This window comes from Oncorhynchus masou, chromosome 26 (assembly GCF_036934945.1).
Source record: "Oncorhynchus masou masou isolate Uvic2021 chromosome 26, UVic_Omas_1.1, whole genome shotgun sequence".
In the NCBI taxonomy this organism is placed as follows: domain Eukaryota; kingdom Metazoa; phylum Chordata; class Actinopteri; order Salmoniformes; family Salmonidae; genus Oncorhynchus; species Oncorhynchus masou.
The window spans coordinates 10,801,098-10,815,141 of record NC_088237.1 but is presented as its reverse complement, the minus strand read 5'-3'; the positions used below and the strand labels follow the sequence as shown (position 1 = coordinate 10,815,141).

The following is a 14,044-nucleotide window of genomic DNA, read 5'->3' as shown; positions in this document are numbered from 1 at the left end:
AATTAAGGTAAAAAAATATAAATAAATAAATCTTCAATGCCCTTGCTGATGGAAGGAGGTGTTCACTCAAAATCTCACGATACATGGCCCCATTCATTCCTTCCTTTACAAGGATCAGTCATCCTGGTCCCTTTGCAGAAAAACAGCCCCAAAGCATGATGTTTCCACCCCCATGCTTCACAATAGGTATGGTGTTCTTTGGATGCAACTCTGCATTCTTTGTCCTCCAAACACAAAGAGTTGAGTTTTTACCAAAAAGTTATATTTTGGTTTCATCTGACCATATGACATTCTCCCAATCTTCTTCTGGATCATCCAAATGCTCTCTAGCAAACTTCAGATGGGCCTGGACATGTACTGGCGGAAGCAGGTGGACACGTCTGGCACTGCAGGATTTTAGTCCCTGGCGGCGTAGTGTGTTACTGATGGTAGGCTTTTTTACTTTGGCCCCAGCTCTCTGCAGGTCATTCACTAGGTCCCACCGTTCTTGTGATTATTTTGACCCCACGGGGTGAGATCTTGCGTGGAGCCCCAGATCGAGGGAGATTATCAGTGGTCTTGTATGTCTTCCATTTCCTAATAATTGCTCCCACAGTTGATTTATTCAAACCAAGCTGCTTACCTATTGCAGATTCAGTCTTCCCAACCTGGTGCAGGTCTACAATTTTGTTTCTGGTGTCCTTTGACAGCTCTTTGGTCTTGGCCATAGTGGAGTTTGTAGTGTATCTATTTGAGGTTGTGGACAGGTGTCTTTTATACTGATGACAAGTTCAAACAGGTGCCATTAATACAGGTAACGAGTGGAGGACAGAGGGGCCTCTTAAAAAAGTTACAGGTCTGTGAGAGCCAGAAATCTTGCTTGTTTGTAGGTGACCAAATACTTATTTTCCACCATAATTTGCAAATTAATTAATTAAAAATCCTACAATGTAATTTTCTGGATTTTTTTCCCTCGTTTTGTCTGTCATAGTTGAAGTGTACCTATGATGAAAATTACAGGCCTCTCATCTTTTTAAGTGGGAGAACTTGCACAATTGGTGGCTGACTAAATACTTTTTTGCCCCACTATATATTGCACCCCCAGCTGTGCAGAGCAATAATGGTATGGCAATAACAAGCAGCAAACCATAACGGACCCCCCACACCTCCAATCTCCCACATGATTGAGTAAAGGAGGGGAAAGGAGGTGTCAGTAGGGGATTAGTAGGTTTCCAGCTGTAGGAGTAGCAGGTGGGTGAGGAGGGGAGAGGGGGACCTGGTTCAATTTCATGGGGGATGAGTGGTGAATGCAAAGCGGTGGTGGGGATTGGTGGGGGTGTAAGGGGGGTAGGTTGGCGAGGGAGAGAGTGCAGCAGCTGGATATTGTCAGGGGTACACTGGGGGAGTAAACATTTCAGGGTGAACTGGTTTAACATGAACTGTGCCTGGGGATGCCAGGCCTGGTGCTTGTTTTTGGGGGGTTAGCAGGACTGTTTTGGGGGGTTAGCAGGACTGTTTTTGGGGGGTTAGCAGGACTGTTTTTGGGGGTTAGCAGGACTGTTTTTGGGGGGTTAGCAGGACTGTTTTTGGGGGGTTAGCAGGACTGTTTTTGGGGGGTTAGCAGGACTGTTTTTGGGGGGTTAGCAGGACTGTTTTGGGGGGGGGGCTGTGGGGGCTGTTTTTGGGCTAGCAGGACTGTTTTTGGGGAGCTAGCAGGACTGTTTTTGGGGAGCTAGCAGGACTGTTTTGGGGGGCTAGAAGGACTGTTTTTTTGTGGGGTTAGCAGGCCTGTTTTTTGGGGAGCTAGCAGGACTATTTTGGAGGAGCTAGCAGGACTGTTTTTGGGGAGCTAGCAGGATTGTTTTTTGGGGAGCTAGCAGGACTGTTTTTGGGGGGGCTAGCAGGACGGTTTTTGGGGGAGCTAGCAGGACGTTTTTTTGGGGAGCTCGTAGGACTGTTTTTTGGGGAGCTAACAGGGCTGTTTTGGGGGGGCTAGCAGGACTGTTTTTTGGGTTGCTAGCAGGACTGTTTTATGGGGACCTAGCAGGACTGTTTTAAGAGGAGCTAGCAGGACTGTTTTTTGGGGAGCTAGCAGAACTGTTTTGGTGGAGCTAGCAGGACTGTTTGGGGGGGGGGGGCTAGCAGGACTGTTTTTTGGGGAGGGAGCAGGACTGTTTTGGGGAGCTAGTAGGACTTTTTTGGGGGGAGCTAGCAGGACTGTTTTTGGGGGGCAAGCAAGACTGTTTTTGGGGGCTAGCAGGACTGTTTTTGGGGGGCTAGCAGGACTGTTTTATGGGGAGATAGCAGGACTGTTTTGGGGGGGCTAACAGGACTGTTTTTTGGGGAGCTAGCAGGACTGTTTTTGGGGGAGCTGGAAGGTTCTGTGGTGTAGAGTGTAGACTTTCAATTACACTCTCTTTCTTTGGAGTGAGCTACAGTGTGTGTGTGTGTGTGTGTGTGTGTGTGTGTGTGTGTGTGTGTGTGTGTGTGTGTGTGTGTGTGTGTGTGTGTGTGTGTGTGTGTGTGTGGATACAGTATAGACATGTCTAGATACAGTATACAGTGCATTCAGAAAGTATTCAGATTTTTGACTTTTCCACATTGTGTTACATTACAGCCTGTTCTAAAATTGATCAAATATTTTTTTCCCTCATCAATCTACACACAATACCCAATAATGACAAAGCACATTTTTGCATATGTATTAAATATAAAAAACAGAAATACCTTATTTACATATGTATTCAGACCCTTTGCTATGAGACTCGAATATGATCTCAGGTGCATCCTGTTTCCATTGATCATCCTTGAGATGTTTTTACAATTTGATTGGAGTCCACCTGTGGTAAATTCAATTGATTGAACACAATTTGGAAAGGCACACAATGGTCTATATAAGGTCCCACAGTTGGCAGTGCATGTCAGAGCAAAAACCAAGCCATGAGGTTGAAGGAATTGTCTGTAGACCTTCGAGCCAGGATTGTATCGAGGCACAGATCTGGGGAATGGTACCAAAACATTTTTACAGCATTGAAGATCCCCAAGAACATAGTGGCCTCCATCATTCATAATTAAAATAAGTTTGGAACCACCAAGACTCTTCCTAGAGCTGGCCGCAAGGCCAAACTAATCAATTAAGGGAGGAGGGCCTTGGTCAGTGAGGTGACTAAAAACTTGATGGTCATTATAACATGGCTCCAGAGTTCCTCTGTGGAGATGTGAGAATCTTCCAGAAGGACATCCATATCTGCAGCACTCCACTAATCAGGCCTTTATGGTAGTGTCCAGATGGAAGCTACTCCTCAGGAAAAGGCACATGACAGCCTGCTTGGAGTTTGCCGAAAGACACCTAAAGACTCTCAGACCATGAAAAACAAGATTCTCTGGTCTGATGAAACCAAGATTGAACTCTTTGGCCTGAATGCCAAGCTTCACATCTGGAGGAAACCTGGCACCATACCTACAGTGAAGCATGGTGGTGGCAGCATCATGCTGTGGGGACGTTTTTCAGCGGCAGGGACTGGGAGACTAGTCAGGATAGAGGGAAAGATTAACGGAGTAAAGTACACAGAGATCCTTGATGAAAACCTGCTCTGGTGCGCTCAGGACCTCAGACCTGGGGCGAAGGTTCACCTTCCAACAGGACAATGACCCTAAGCACACAGCCAAGACAATACAGGAGTGGCTTTTGGACAAGTCTCTGAATGTCCCAGCCAGAGCCCGGACATCTCTGGAGAGACCTGAAAATAGCTGTGCAGCGACGCACCCCATCCAACCTGACAGAGCTTGAGAGGATCTGCAGAGAAGAATGGGAAAAACCCAAATACAGGTGTGCCAAGCTTGTAGCGTCAGACCCGAGGTTGTAATCGCTGCCAAAGGTGCTTCAACAAAGTACTGAGTAAAGGGTCTGAAACCATATGTAAATGTTATATATATATATATATTTTTTTATACATTTGTAAAAATAAATAAAAACTTGTTTTTGCTTTTGTCATTATGAGATATTGTGTGTAGATTGATGAGGGGGAAAAATGATTGAATCCATTTTAGAATAAGGCTGTAACAAAATGTGGAACAAGTCAAGTTGTCTGAATACTTTCCAAATGCACTGTATACACGTATGTGTACAGGTGTGTGTGTGTACAGGTGTGTGTGTGTATACAGGTGTGTGTATGTATACAGGTGTGTGTGTGTGTGTGTGTGTGTGTGTGTGTGTGTGTGTGTGTGTGTGTGTGTGTGTGTGTGTGTGTGTGTGTGTGTGTGTGTGTGTGTGTGTGTGTGTGTGTGTGTGTGTGTGTATACAGGTGTGTGTGTGTATGCAGGTGTGTGTGTGTGTGTGTGTGTGTATAGAGGTGTGTGTGCGTATACAGGGGTGTGTGTGTGTGTATGTGTGTGTGTGTGTGTGTGTGTGTGTGTGTATACAAGTGTGTGTGTATGCAGGTGTGTGTGTGTGTATAGAGGTGTGTGTGCGTATACAGGGGTGTGTGTGTGTGTGTTATGTCTGTATTGAGGGTACAGAGTCGTCTGTTATTTTCAGTGTGTGTCTGTGGTTTAAGGTGATGATGTCCCTGCTTTTTGAAAGGTGTCTTTCCGTTAAATATATTCGGGTGGGTGGGCCAAGGAGTTAACTATATCCTTTGTTTTCGTCCCAACGTATGTGCATGATGGAAAGTGACTCCAGCCCTCTCTCAATGACACCCTAAACCACACCAATAGCCCATGTTCTACTTTACCTATGTAATCCAACATACTGAAGGTAAAGTTTTGAGCTAAATTGTACATTTCAGACTAATGCTTGTCTTGAATAGCATGTCTGTTCATTGTCTTTTGGAGGTAAGGTGAAATGCTGTTATGATTCCTGTGGTGTGTTTGTATCCTTATCTTCATCTGGTCCCCATCTGGTTTACATCTGGTCACAGTGTATAGGGCCCAGGACTGCGTGTGAATGCGTAAGCAGGTGAGCATACGTGAGTGAGGTTGTGCGTGCAACTAGCAAGGACCCTTTCACCCTCCAGCTGGATGGAGTTTGCTTGAACTGCTGGACAACTGTGATTGTGAGGCTTGATGGGCTAAAGTAAGGGACAAACTCATTCCATGGAGGGATCAAGGTTTTCGCTCCTCCCTTGTACTTAATTGATTAATAAAGACCATTAATTAGGAAAGAACTCACCTCAACTGAAAGAGCGAGAGAGGGAGAGAGAGAGAGAGAGAGAGAGAGAGAGAGGTTTGAAAACTGTATTGTGATTGTTTGAGAGAGCTATGCAGGAAGCAGGGTCCCATTCTAAATCACTAAGTGGAGGAAGTGGACAGAAGTCGCTGCTATGATGAGTCCATGGGGAGCAGTGGTTTGTTACAGTGCTAATGCATTAGCGATCATCAACAAACAGCACATGTTTAAAACATTTTGGGGTTTGGTAACAATAATGTCTGGTAACAAGTAAAGTGAAGTCCTTACCCCATCTAAGTAGAAAGCCAGAGAAAAAGCCTACAAAGCCAAAGGACAAGTCATCATCCGATTGTTTTTATTGTAGCGTTAGGGCAAGAGAGAACTGTTTAAGCCCTGAGGCTATGATTTAATTGGGGTCTCTTCCGCCACGCTGATCCTCAACAATGGGACCCCACAGGGGTGCGTGCTCAGCCCCCCTCCTGTACCCCTTGTTCACCCATGACAGCGTGGCAACGCGCGTCTCCAACTCAATCATCAAGTTTGCTGACTACACAACAGAGGTAGGCCTCATTACCAACAATGCCGAGACCGCCTACGGGGAGGAGGTGAGGGCCCTGGTGGAGTGGTGCCTGGAAATGAACCTCTCCCTCAACGTCAACAAAATGAAGGAGCTGATCATGGACTACAAGAGATAGCAGAGAGAATATGCATTCGTCCACGTCGACGGGGCAGAAGTGGAGAGGGTCAAAAGCTTCAAGTTTCTCTGCGTTCACATCACTGACGAACTGAAATGGTCCCTTCAAATTGACAGTGTGGTGGAGAAGACAACCTTAGGAGGTTGAAGAAATTTGGCTCGGCCACCTAAAACCCTCCCAAACTTAAACAGATGTACAATTGAGAGCATCCTGTCAGGCTGTATCACCCCCTATTACGGAAATTGCACCATCCACAAGCACAGGGCTCTCCAGTAGGTGTTGCGGTCAGCCCAACGCATTACTGGGGGCCACACTGCCTGCCCTCCAGGACATCTACAGCACCCGTGTCACAGGAAAGCCAAGAAGATCATCAAGGACCTCAGCCTCCCGAGCCACAGCCTGTTCACCTCGCTAACACCTAGAAGGTGGAGACAGTACAGGTGCATCAAAGCTAGGACAGAGAGACTGATGAACAGGTTTTATCTCCAGGCCATCAGACTGTTAAACAGTCACCATGAGACGGCCTCCGCCCAGTACCCTGCCCTGAACCTTAGTCACTGTTACTAGCCGGCTACCACACCTGGTACTCAATCCTGAACCTTAGAGACTGCTGCCCAATATACATAGTCATTGAACACTGGTCACTCTAATAATGTTTACACACTGTTTTACACACTTCATATGTATATACTGTATTCTAGTCAAGGCTGAACTATTGCTGTACACACCTTTTCTATTAATTTAATTATTATTATTATTTTTTTAATTATCCAGTCAGATAAACACTCCAAACAACCTACCCGACTGCTCGGTGGCATCCGCATGGTCCTAAAGCACACCGTTGCCTCGTTTTGTATCACATTCCAATGATAAAACCTCAGCGAAAGTCCTCAGCGAAAGTTGCACCCCTACAGTATATATACACAGTACCAGTCAAAAGTTTGGACACTACTCATTCAAGGGCTTTTCTTTATTTTTACTATTTTCTACATTGTACAATAACAGTGAATACATCACAACTATGAAATAACACATTTGGAATCATGTAGTAACCAAGAAAGTGTTAAAACAAATCAAAATATATTTTATATTTGAGATTCTTCAAAGTAGCCACCCTTTGCCTTGATGACAGCTTTGCACACGCTTGGCATTCACTCAACCAGCTTCATGTGTGCCTTGTTAAAAGTTAATTTGTGGAATTTATTTTCTTCTTAATGTGTTTGAGCCAATCAGTTGTGTTGTGACAAGGTAAGGGTTGTATACAGAAGATAGTCCTATTTGGTAAAAGACCAAGTCCACATTATGGCAAGAACAGCTCTAATAAGCTAAGAGAAACAACAGTCCATCATTACTTTAAGACATGAAGATTAGTCAATTTGGAAAATTTCAAGAAGTTTTAAAGTTTCTTCAAGTGCAGTTTCAAAAACCATAAAGCGCTATCATGAAACTGGCTCTCATGAGGACCGCCACAGGAAAGGAAGACCCAAAGTTACCTCTGCTGCAGAGGATAAGTTCATTAGATTTAACTGCACCTCAGATTGCAGCGCAAATAAATGCTTCACAGAGTTCAAGTAACAGACACATCTCAACATCAACTGTTCAGAGGAGACTGTGTGAATCAGGCCTTCGTGGTAGAATTGCTGCAAAAAAAAACACTACTAAAGGACACCAATAAGAAGAAGAGACTTGCTTGGGCCAAGAACACGAACAATGAACATTAAACAGGTGGAAATCTGTCCTTTGGTCTGATGAGTCCAAATTTGAGATTTTTGATTCCATCCGCCGTGTCTTTGTGAGATGCAGAGTAGGTGAACTGATGATCTCCGCATGTGTGGTTTCCACTGGGAAGCATGGAGGAGGAGGTGTGATGGTCTGGGGGTGATTTGCTGGTGACACTGTCTGTGATTTATTTAGAATTCAAGGCACACGTAACCAGAATGGCTAACACAGCATTCTGCAGTGATACGCTAACCCATCTGGTTTGGGCTTAGTGGGACCATCATTTGTTTTTCAACAGGACAGTGACCCAAAACACACCTTCAGGCTGTGTAAGGGCTATTTAACCAAGGAGAGTGATGGTGATGCATCAGATGACCTGGCCTCCACAATCACCCGACCTCAACCCAATGGAGATGGTTTGGGATGAGTTGGACCGCAGAGTGAAGGAAAAGCAGCCAACAAGTGCTCAGCATATGTGAGAACTCCTTCAAGACAGTTGGAAAAGCATTCCTCATGAAGCTGGTTGAGAGAATGCCAAGAGTGTGCAAAGCTGTCATCAAGGCAAAGAGTGGCTACTTTTAAGAAACTAAAACACTATTTTGGTTACTACATGATTCCATATGTGTTATTTCTTAGTTTTAATGTCTTCATTATTATTCTACAATGTAGAAAATAGTAAAAATAAGGGAAAACCCTTGAATGAGTAGGTGTGTCCAAACTTTTGACTGGTACTGTATATATACTGTATATTCCGGACTCTGACATTGCTCATTCTGATATTTCTTAATTTCTTAATTTTTAGATTGTTGGATTGTGTGTGTGTGTTGTCTTGTGTAGAGCGTCTGCTAAATGACTTAAATGTAAATGTAAATGTATTACTACACCTTTGTAGCTTTTCACTACACCTGCGATAACATCTGCAAATCTGTGTACGCTCAACTTTGATTTGATGTCTCTGGTGCAGACCTACAGCACGTAGCGTGACGCAAAGTCAACGCTTCTCTTTAGCCTGATATTTCAAAGATTTTAGCGCGTGGCCCAGTGACGTGTCAGTTCATTCCTTGCTGCTTTGATCTAGACTGACTCTGGTTGATTTTAGTTTGAGGATTATGTTATGTGAGTTGGAGATTAAAGACCCTGTCCTGGAGACCTCCAGAACAAGTTTTCCTGAGTTGACTTAGATCCTGTCATATAGATTTAGGAATCTCCCATGATGTAGCTGCAATACTTGGTGATTGAAGACAGTTGTGTTTTTTTTATCCTGGAAAATCTTGGCATTGAACCCACTGAACCAGACTGCACTGAATTGTACTCTTATACTGCCCCCACGTGGTTGTAAAAGGGCACAACCTTGTTAGAAAGTTAAAAAATGTCATCTGTGAATCAGCTGCTACTAGCAGTGAAGAGACACTACTGTTACAACAAGTAGCTTTGTCTCTATCTGCTGGATACAATGCTTCACTGCATTTTCCACCGACATCTGATGAGCGAATGGAAGGGAGAGGCCCATTGACTCTGTGTATGGTATAGGGAGTGGGCCATTGACTCTGTGTATGGTATAGGGAGTGGCCCATTGACACTGTGTATGGTATAGGGAGTGGGCCATTGACTCTATGTATGGTATAGGTAGAGGTCCATTGACTCTGTGTATGGTATAGGGAGAGGCCCATTGACTCTGTGTATGGTATAGGGAGTGGTCCATTGACTCTGTGTATGGTATAGGGAGTGGGCCATTGACTCTGTGTATGGTATAGGGAGTGGTACATTTACTCTGTGTATGGTATTGGTGAGAGGCCCATTGACTCTGTGTATGGTATCGGGAGAGGTCCATTGACTCTGTGTATGGTATAGGGAGTGGGCCATTGACTCTGTGTATGGTATAGGGGTGGTCCATTGACTCTGTGTATGGTATAGGGAGTGGTCCATTGACTCTGTGTATGTTATAGGGAGAGGCCCATTGAATCTGTGTATGGTATAGGGAGAGGTCCATTGACTCTGTGTATGGTATAGGGGGTAGTCCATTGTATGGTATAGGGAGGCGTCAAGTCTGTTTTTTTGTCCCACACCCATCTGAAAATTTGGAACACATAGTTCTGTTTTCTGTAGCATATCTCGCCTGAGCCTGTTCACACTGCTGTACTTATGGAGCATCCAGTCTCTCTACTCACATTTAAATGACGCTAAGGGGATATTTAGATTGATGTGGTTTTAGTACATCACCGGGGCCAAGCTTCCTGCCATCCAGGACCTCTATACCAGGTGGTGCCAGAGCAAGGCCCTAAAAATGGTCAAAGACTCCAGCCACCCTAGTCATAGCCTGTTCTCTCTGCTACCGCACGGCAACTGGTGCCGGGCACCAAGTCTAGTTCCAAGAGGCTTCTAAACAGCTTCTACCCTCAAGCCATTAGACTCCTGAACAGCTAATCAAATGGCTACCCTGACTACTTGCATTGCCCCCCCCCTTCTACACTGCTGCTACTCTCTGTTATTATCTAAGCATAGCCACTTTAATAACTCTACCTACATGTACATGTTATTCAATTACCTTGACACCAATGCTCCCCGCACACTGACACATTGACTCTGTACCGGTACCCCCCGTATATAGCCCCGCTATTGTTATTTACTGCTGCTCTTTAATTATTTGGTATTCTTATCTCTTACTTTTTTAGCAATGTTCTTAAAACTGCATTGTTGGTTAAGGGCTTGTAAGTAAGCATTTCACTGTAAGGTGTTGTATTGTTGAATTCGGCGCATGTGACAAATCAAATTTCATTTGATTTGATTTTACAGTAGGCTACATTGTCTTGACCCTTGAAAAAATGAAATGGGGCCAAACTGCTCTCTGTGCTATGGTCACATTTTGACCAGGGTTACATTTAGTCAGGGTCAACATTTTGACCAGGGTTACATTTTGACCAGGGTTACATTTTGACCAGGGTTACATTTTGCCATGGGCATCTGCAGCAAAACCCCAATGTAATCATTGATTTTCTTCTCTATGTCAGTGACAGAGTGTTGTGTGTCAATTTGCCATTTCAACCAGGCTTACATGACTCTCAAAAACAAATTGACACATTAAAAACATAACCAGTTATACTAGTATAATAGTGTACACTCTTAGAAACAAACTGCTATCTAGAACATAAAAGGATTGTTTAGCTGTCCGTATAGGAGAACCCTTTGAAGAACCCTTGTTGGTTCCAGGTAGAACCCTTTAGGTTTCAAGTTAGAACCATTTTGGGTTCTATGTAGAACCCTTTCCACAGAGGGTTCTACATGAAACCCAAAATGGTTCTACATGGAACCAAAAAAGGTTATCCTATGGGGACAGCCAAAGAGACCTTTTGTCACCCTTTTTCTCTAGGAGTGTACAGTCATGTAAGCCTGAGGCTTTTTGTCAGTCTCGTTTGACAGCAGGCAATGACCTAAGCGTACTGTACACACCTGTACACTCCTTTATGGTACTTTGCATTGCGTGATCTCTATGCTCAGTTGAAGTCACATTCCATAACATGTTGGAACAGAACGAACCTCAAACTGTTTGCCTGAAACCAGGGATAACTCCTCCCGACATGGCTACACCCATTCAGTCTGCACTCCTCTGTGTCAATAGGGAATGTTTTTGTTGTAGTGTGTAGAACAGGGGAACAGAGGCTGCTGTCTCCATGCCTGTGTCACCCCCACCCCCCCAGTCAAAAAATACGTCAGCCTCACTTTTCCAATTCCTGTTTTCTGTTTTCTGTCGCTGCCATCTTCTTTTTCCATTGCCTTGTTCAGTCCCCTCTACTGGATCTGTCAATAAGCCAGTCATGACAATGACACATGGAGTGTTTCATTACCTTTCCCCAGGGCACTGTGTAGTTCACTAACCCATGCCTCTTTCCACTCCTGTTCACACCCTCTCTCTCTCGGATTCTCTCCCTCTCTATTTGTTCCTGTCCTGTTCAGACGAAGCCTGCTGTGTTCCCTAGCTGGCTGTGCTGCTGTTAAGGGAGGAGTAGATCTGTGTAGGATTGAGTAGGACAGCGTATGACTGTGTAGAACAGTCTCGGGCTGTGTGTAGGGCTCTGTTAGGGCAGTGTAGGGCACAAGGGCTGTGTTGGGTTGGCAGAGGCAGGGCTCTCCCATGGCCTGCCCGCAGTGCCCGGCCCCTGGGTCCTACACCTCGGTTATCGTCCCTCTCCGGAGCAGCCTCTATAGCCTTGACGCTCTACGCTTCTACCTATGGGTGAGACCTGTGTGTTAGATCTGTGTGTGGGTTAGATCTCTGTGTGTGTGTGTGTGTGTGTGTGGGTGTGGGTGTGGGTGTGTGTGTGCGCGCGTGCGTGCGTGCGACAGACGTGCACAACGTGTCTCTGTCTGACTGACTGACTTAGCAATTGTACGGTACAGTACATTCTGCATATTACCAAAGTGAGTGTATTGAGACAGGAATGGCGTTGTGTGCATTTCACATGGCCTTATTTTACATAAGATTATGTAGAGAACTGCAGTTGTGATTATAGATATTCAGTGTCTGTACACACCTAATCACTTCCAAACGAGCTAATCACTTCCAAACGTTGTAAACACAAGCTATTGTATCGAGTTTGTATTGGGTGACAACATCCATATTAGCCCCCAGCTTCCATCTGAAGCTCCATTTACTCACAGAAGCCTACGCAATTACATTTTGCCATTGCTTAAAATGACTCTATTTACTCCTTGTTTCTACGAGGTAGTTCTAGTTTCATGGATGCAGGTCCATGTTTTGTCTTCTACGGCAGAGCAGCATGACTCCACAGCAACAGCCACCCCGATGACAAATTCCCACATGTTTAGTCCAGCTCCTCACAGCTTCCTGGCAAAAGCCTAAAATAGTATTACAGTCGCACAGTAGTAGGCTACTCATCTACACTCTATTTCCATGTCCAACAGAACATACTTGTAGCCGCACCAACTTCCCTTTCCAACACAAATCTCCTAAACGGAAAATTGAATTTGAATGCTGCCTAAATTTCACTTCTTGTTGTCTCAGATAAAGAGGCTGAAGGACTTGGAAAGGGAGAAGGACTCCCTGTGGGCCGGGCTACAGGTTCTGGAGCAAGCCCGGCTCTGGTACCGACACATACTGGAGGACAACAGAGCCAGGCAGGCTAACGTGTGCACCAGGGCTGGGGCTAGGGCAAAGGAGTGGGGAGGAGAGGTGTGGGGAGCGGTGAGTTACTACAGCGAGATGGAGATAGACATAGATACAGAACTTGGCAAATTGTTCTCCATGTTGGCACCAACAGTAAAAATGAGTAGTCTAACTAGAATTTGATCTAGGAATTGTATGCCATGGCAAGCTGAGCTATGTGTATGACTTTAACAAGCGTGCAAACGTCGTTAAACCATCCTGTTGATATTAAACATCTCACTTCTCAACACTCTGTACAGGGGGCGTCATCGTGCCTCCTGAGGTCTCAGATCCAGAGGGTGAATGGATCTCTGGGTAGTCTGATGAGTATGCCCAACGTAATCAGCTGTCCCTCCTCTCCAAAGAGGAACGGGGTCGAAGTATCAGACAGTGAGCTACGGTGGCAGAACACGGTGCTGGTACAGGTGAGAGAGAACCCCTTCAGTATTAAAGCATGAAGCATCCTACTTCAGTTCTTTTGATTCATGTTGGTTGGTAGGTGGAGGAGGCCATTTTTCATATGTTCTTATTTTTGGCAGGAGGTGAGTGAGAAGAATGTTAAAATCTCCCTGTTGGAGCGGGAGAGAGACAGCCTTTTGCAAGAGCTGAGTCTGCATCTGGGTGTAGAAGTGTAGTGGGCATCCTGACTGAGTTGTTTGTACACTGCTATCAAGCCCATTTCCCTGCTATCGCACATGGACAAACACGTGACTAAGCACTGCCTCGGAACTCTTCGACTAAAGTTCTTCCATGTCATGATTTCATTGTCTCTCACCACTGTAAATATGTTTGAAAAATAACCATTCAATATACTGTATGCACAAAGACTATGAGTGTGTTATTGTCTCTTTGTCTTGTTCAGTCCTGTGGAATGGTTTGCTGAATAACCAGACTGACATGTAGGATCATCACCTCAGGCTCGGGTCCGCACCTTCCAAACTGATATGCAAATGCCAAGTGGTCTTAGCCTAATTATGTAGGTCTGTCTATTGGACATGTACCACCTGTGAAACACAGAGCAAAACCAAATATCCCCAGAAGGGGGCAGTAGACCCTCAGCTATGCATATGCTGCAGTTCAAAATCTACAATCAAACATAAGATTAAACTCGCTGTTGGCTGGGCTCCCCCTGTGCCATTAAACCCCTAAACTCATCCAGAAGCAGAGAGACAAACTATAATATTTCAATGATTGTCCAGTTATATGATTTTTAAAAGAATGAGATTGAAAAGGCCATCTGTATCTCCAAGAACACTGCAATCTGATACACCAACTGCAATCTGATACACCAGATTAGTCTCTGAGCAGTAGCCAGTAGCCAGT

The 14,044-nt window shown here is 44.8% G+C and overlaps 1 protein-coding gene across 1 annotated transcript; it reads left to right on the top strand.

Annotated features, from left to right (window-relative positions):
* Positions 1 to 11,390: 11,390 nt before the first annotated feature.
* LOC135514535 (suppressor APC domain-containing protein 1-like) lies at positions 11,391 to 13,551 on the top strand. The gene is made up of 4 exons (XM_064937965.1): positions 11,391 to 11,791; positions 12,581 to 12,748; positions 12,982 to 13,146; positions 13,261 to 13,551. Exons 1-4 carry the CDS (start codon positions 11,690 to 11,692, stop codon positions 13,354 to 13,356), a joined length of 531 nt encoding a protein of 176 aa, XP_064794037.1. The 5' UTR covers positions 11,391 to 11,689; the 3' UTR covers positions 13,357 to 13,551.
* The last annotated feature ends 493 nt before the right edge of the window (positions 13,552 to 14,044 follow it).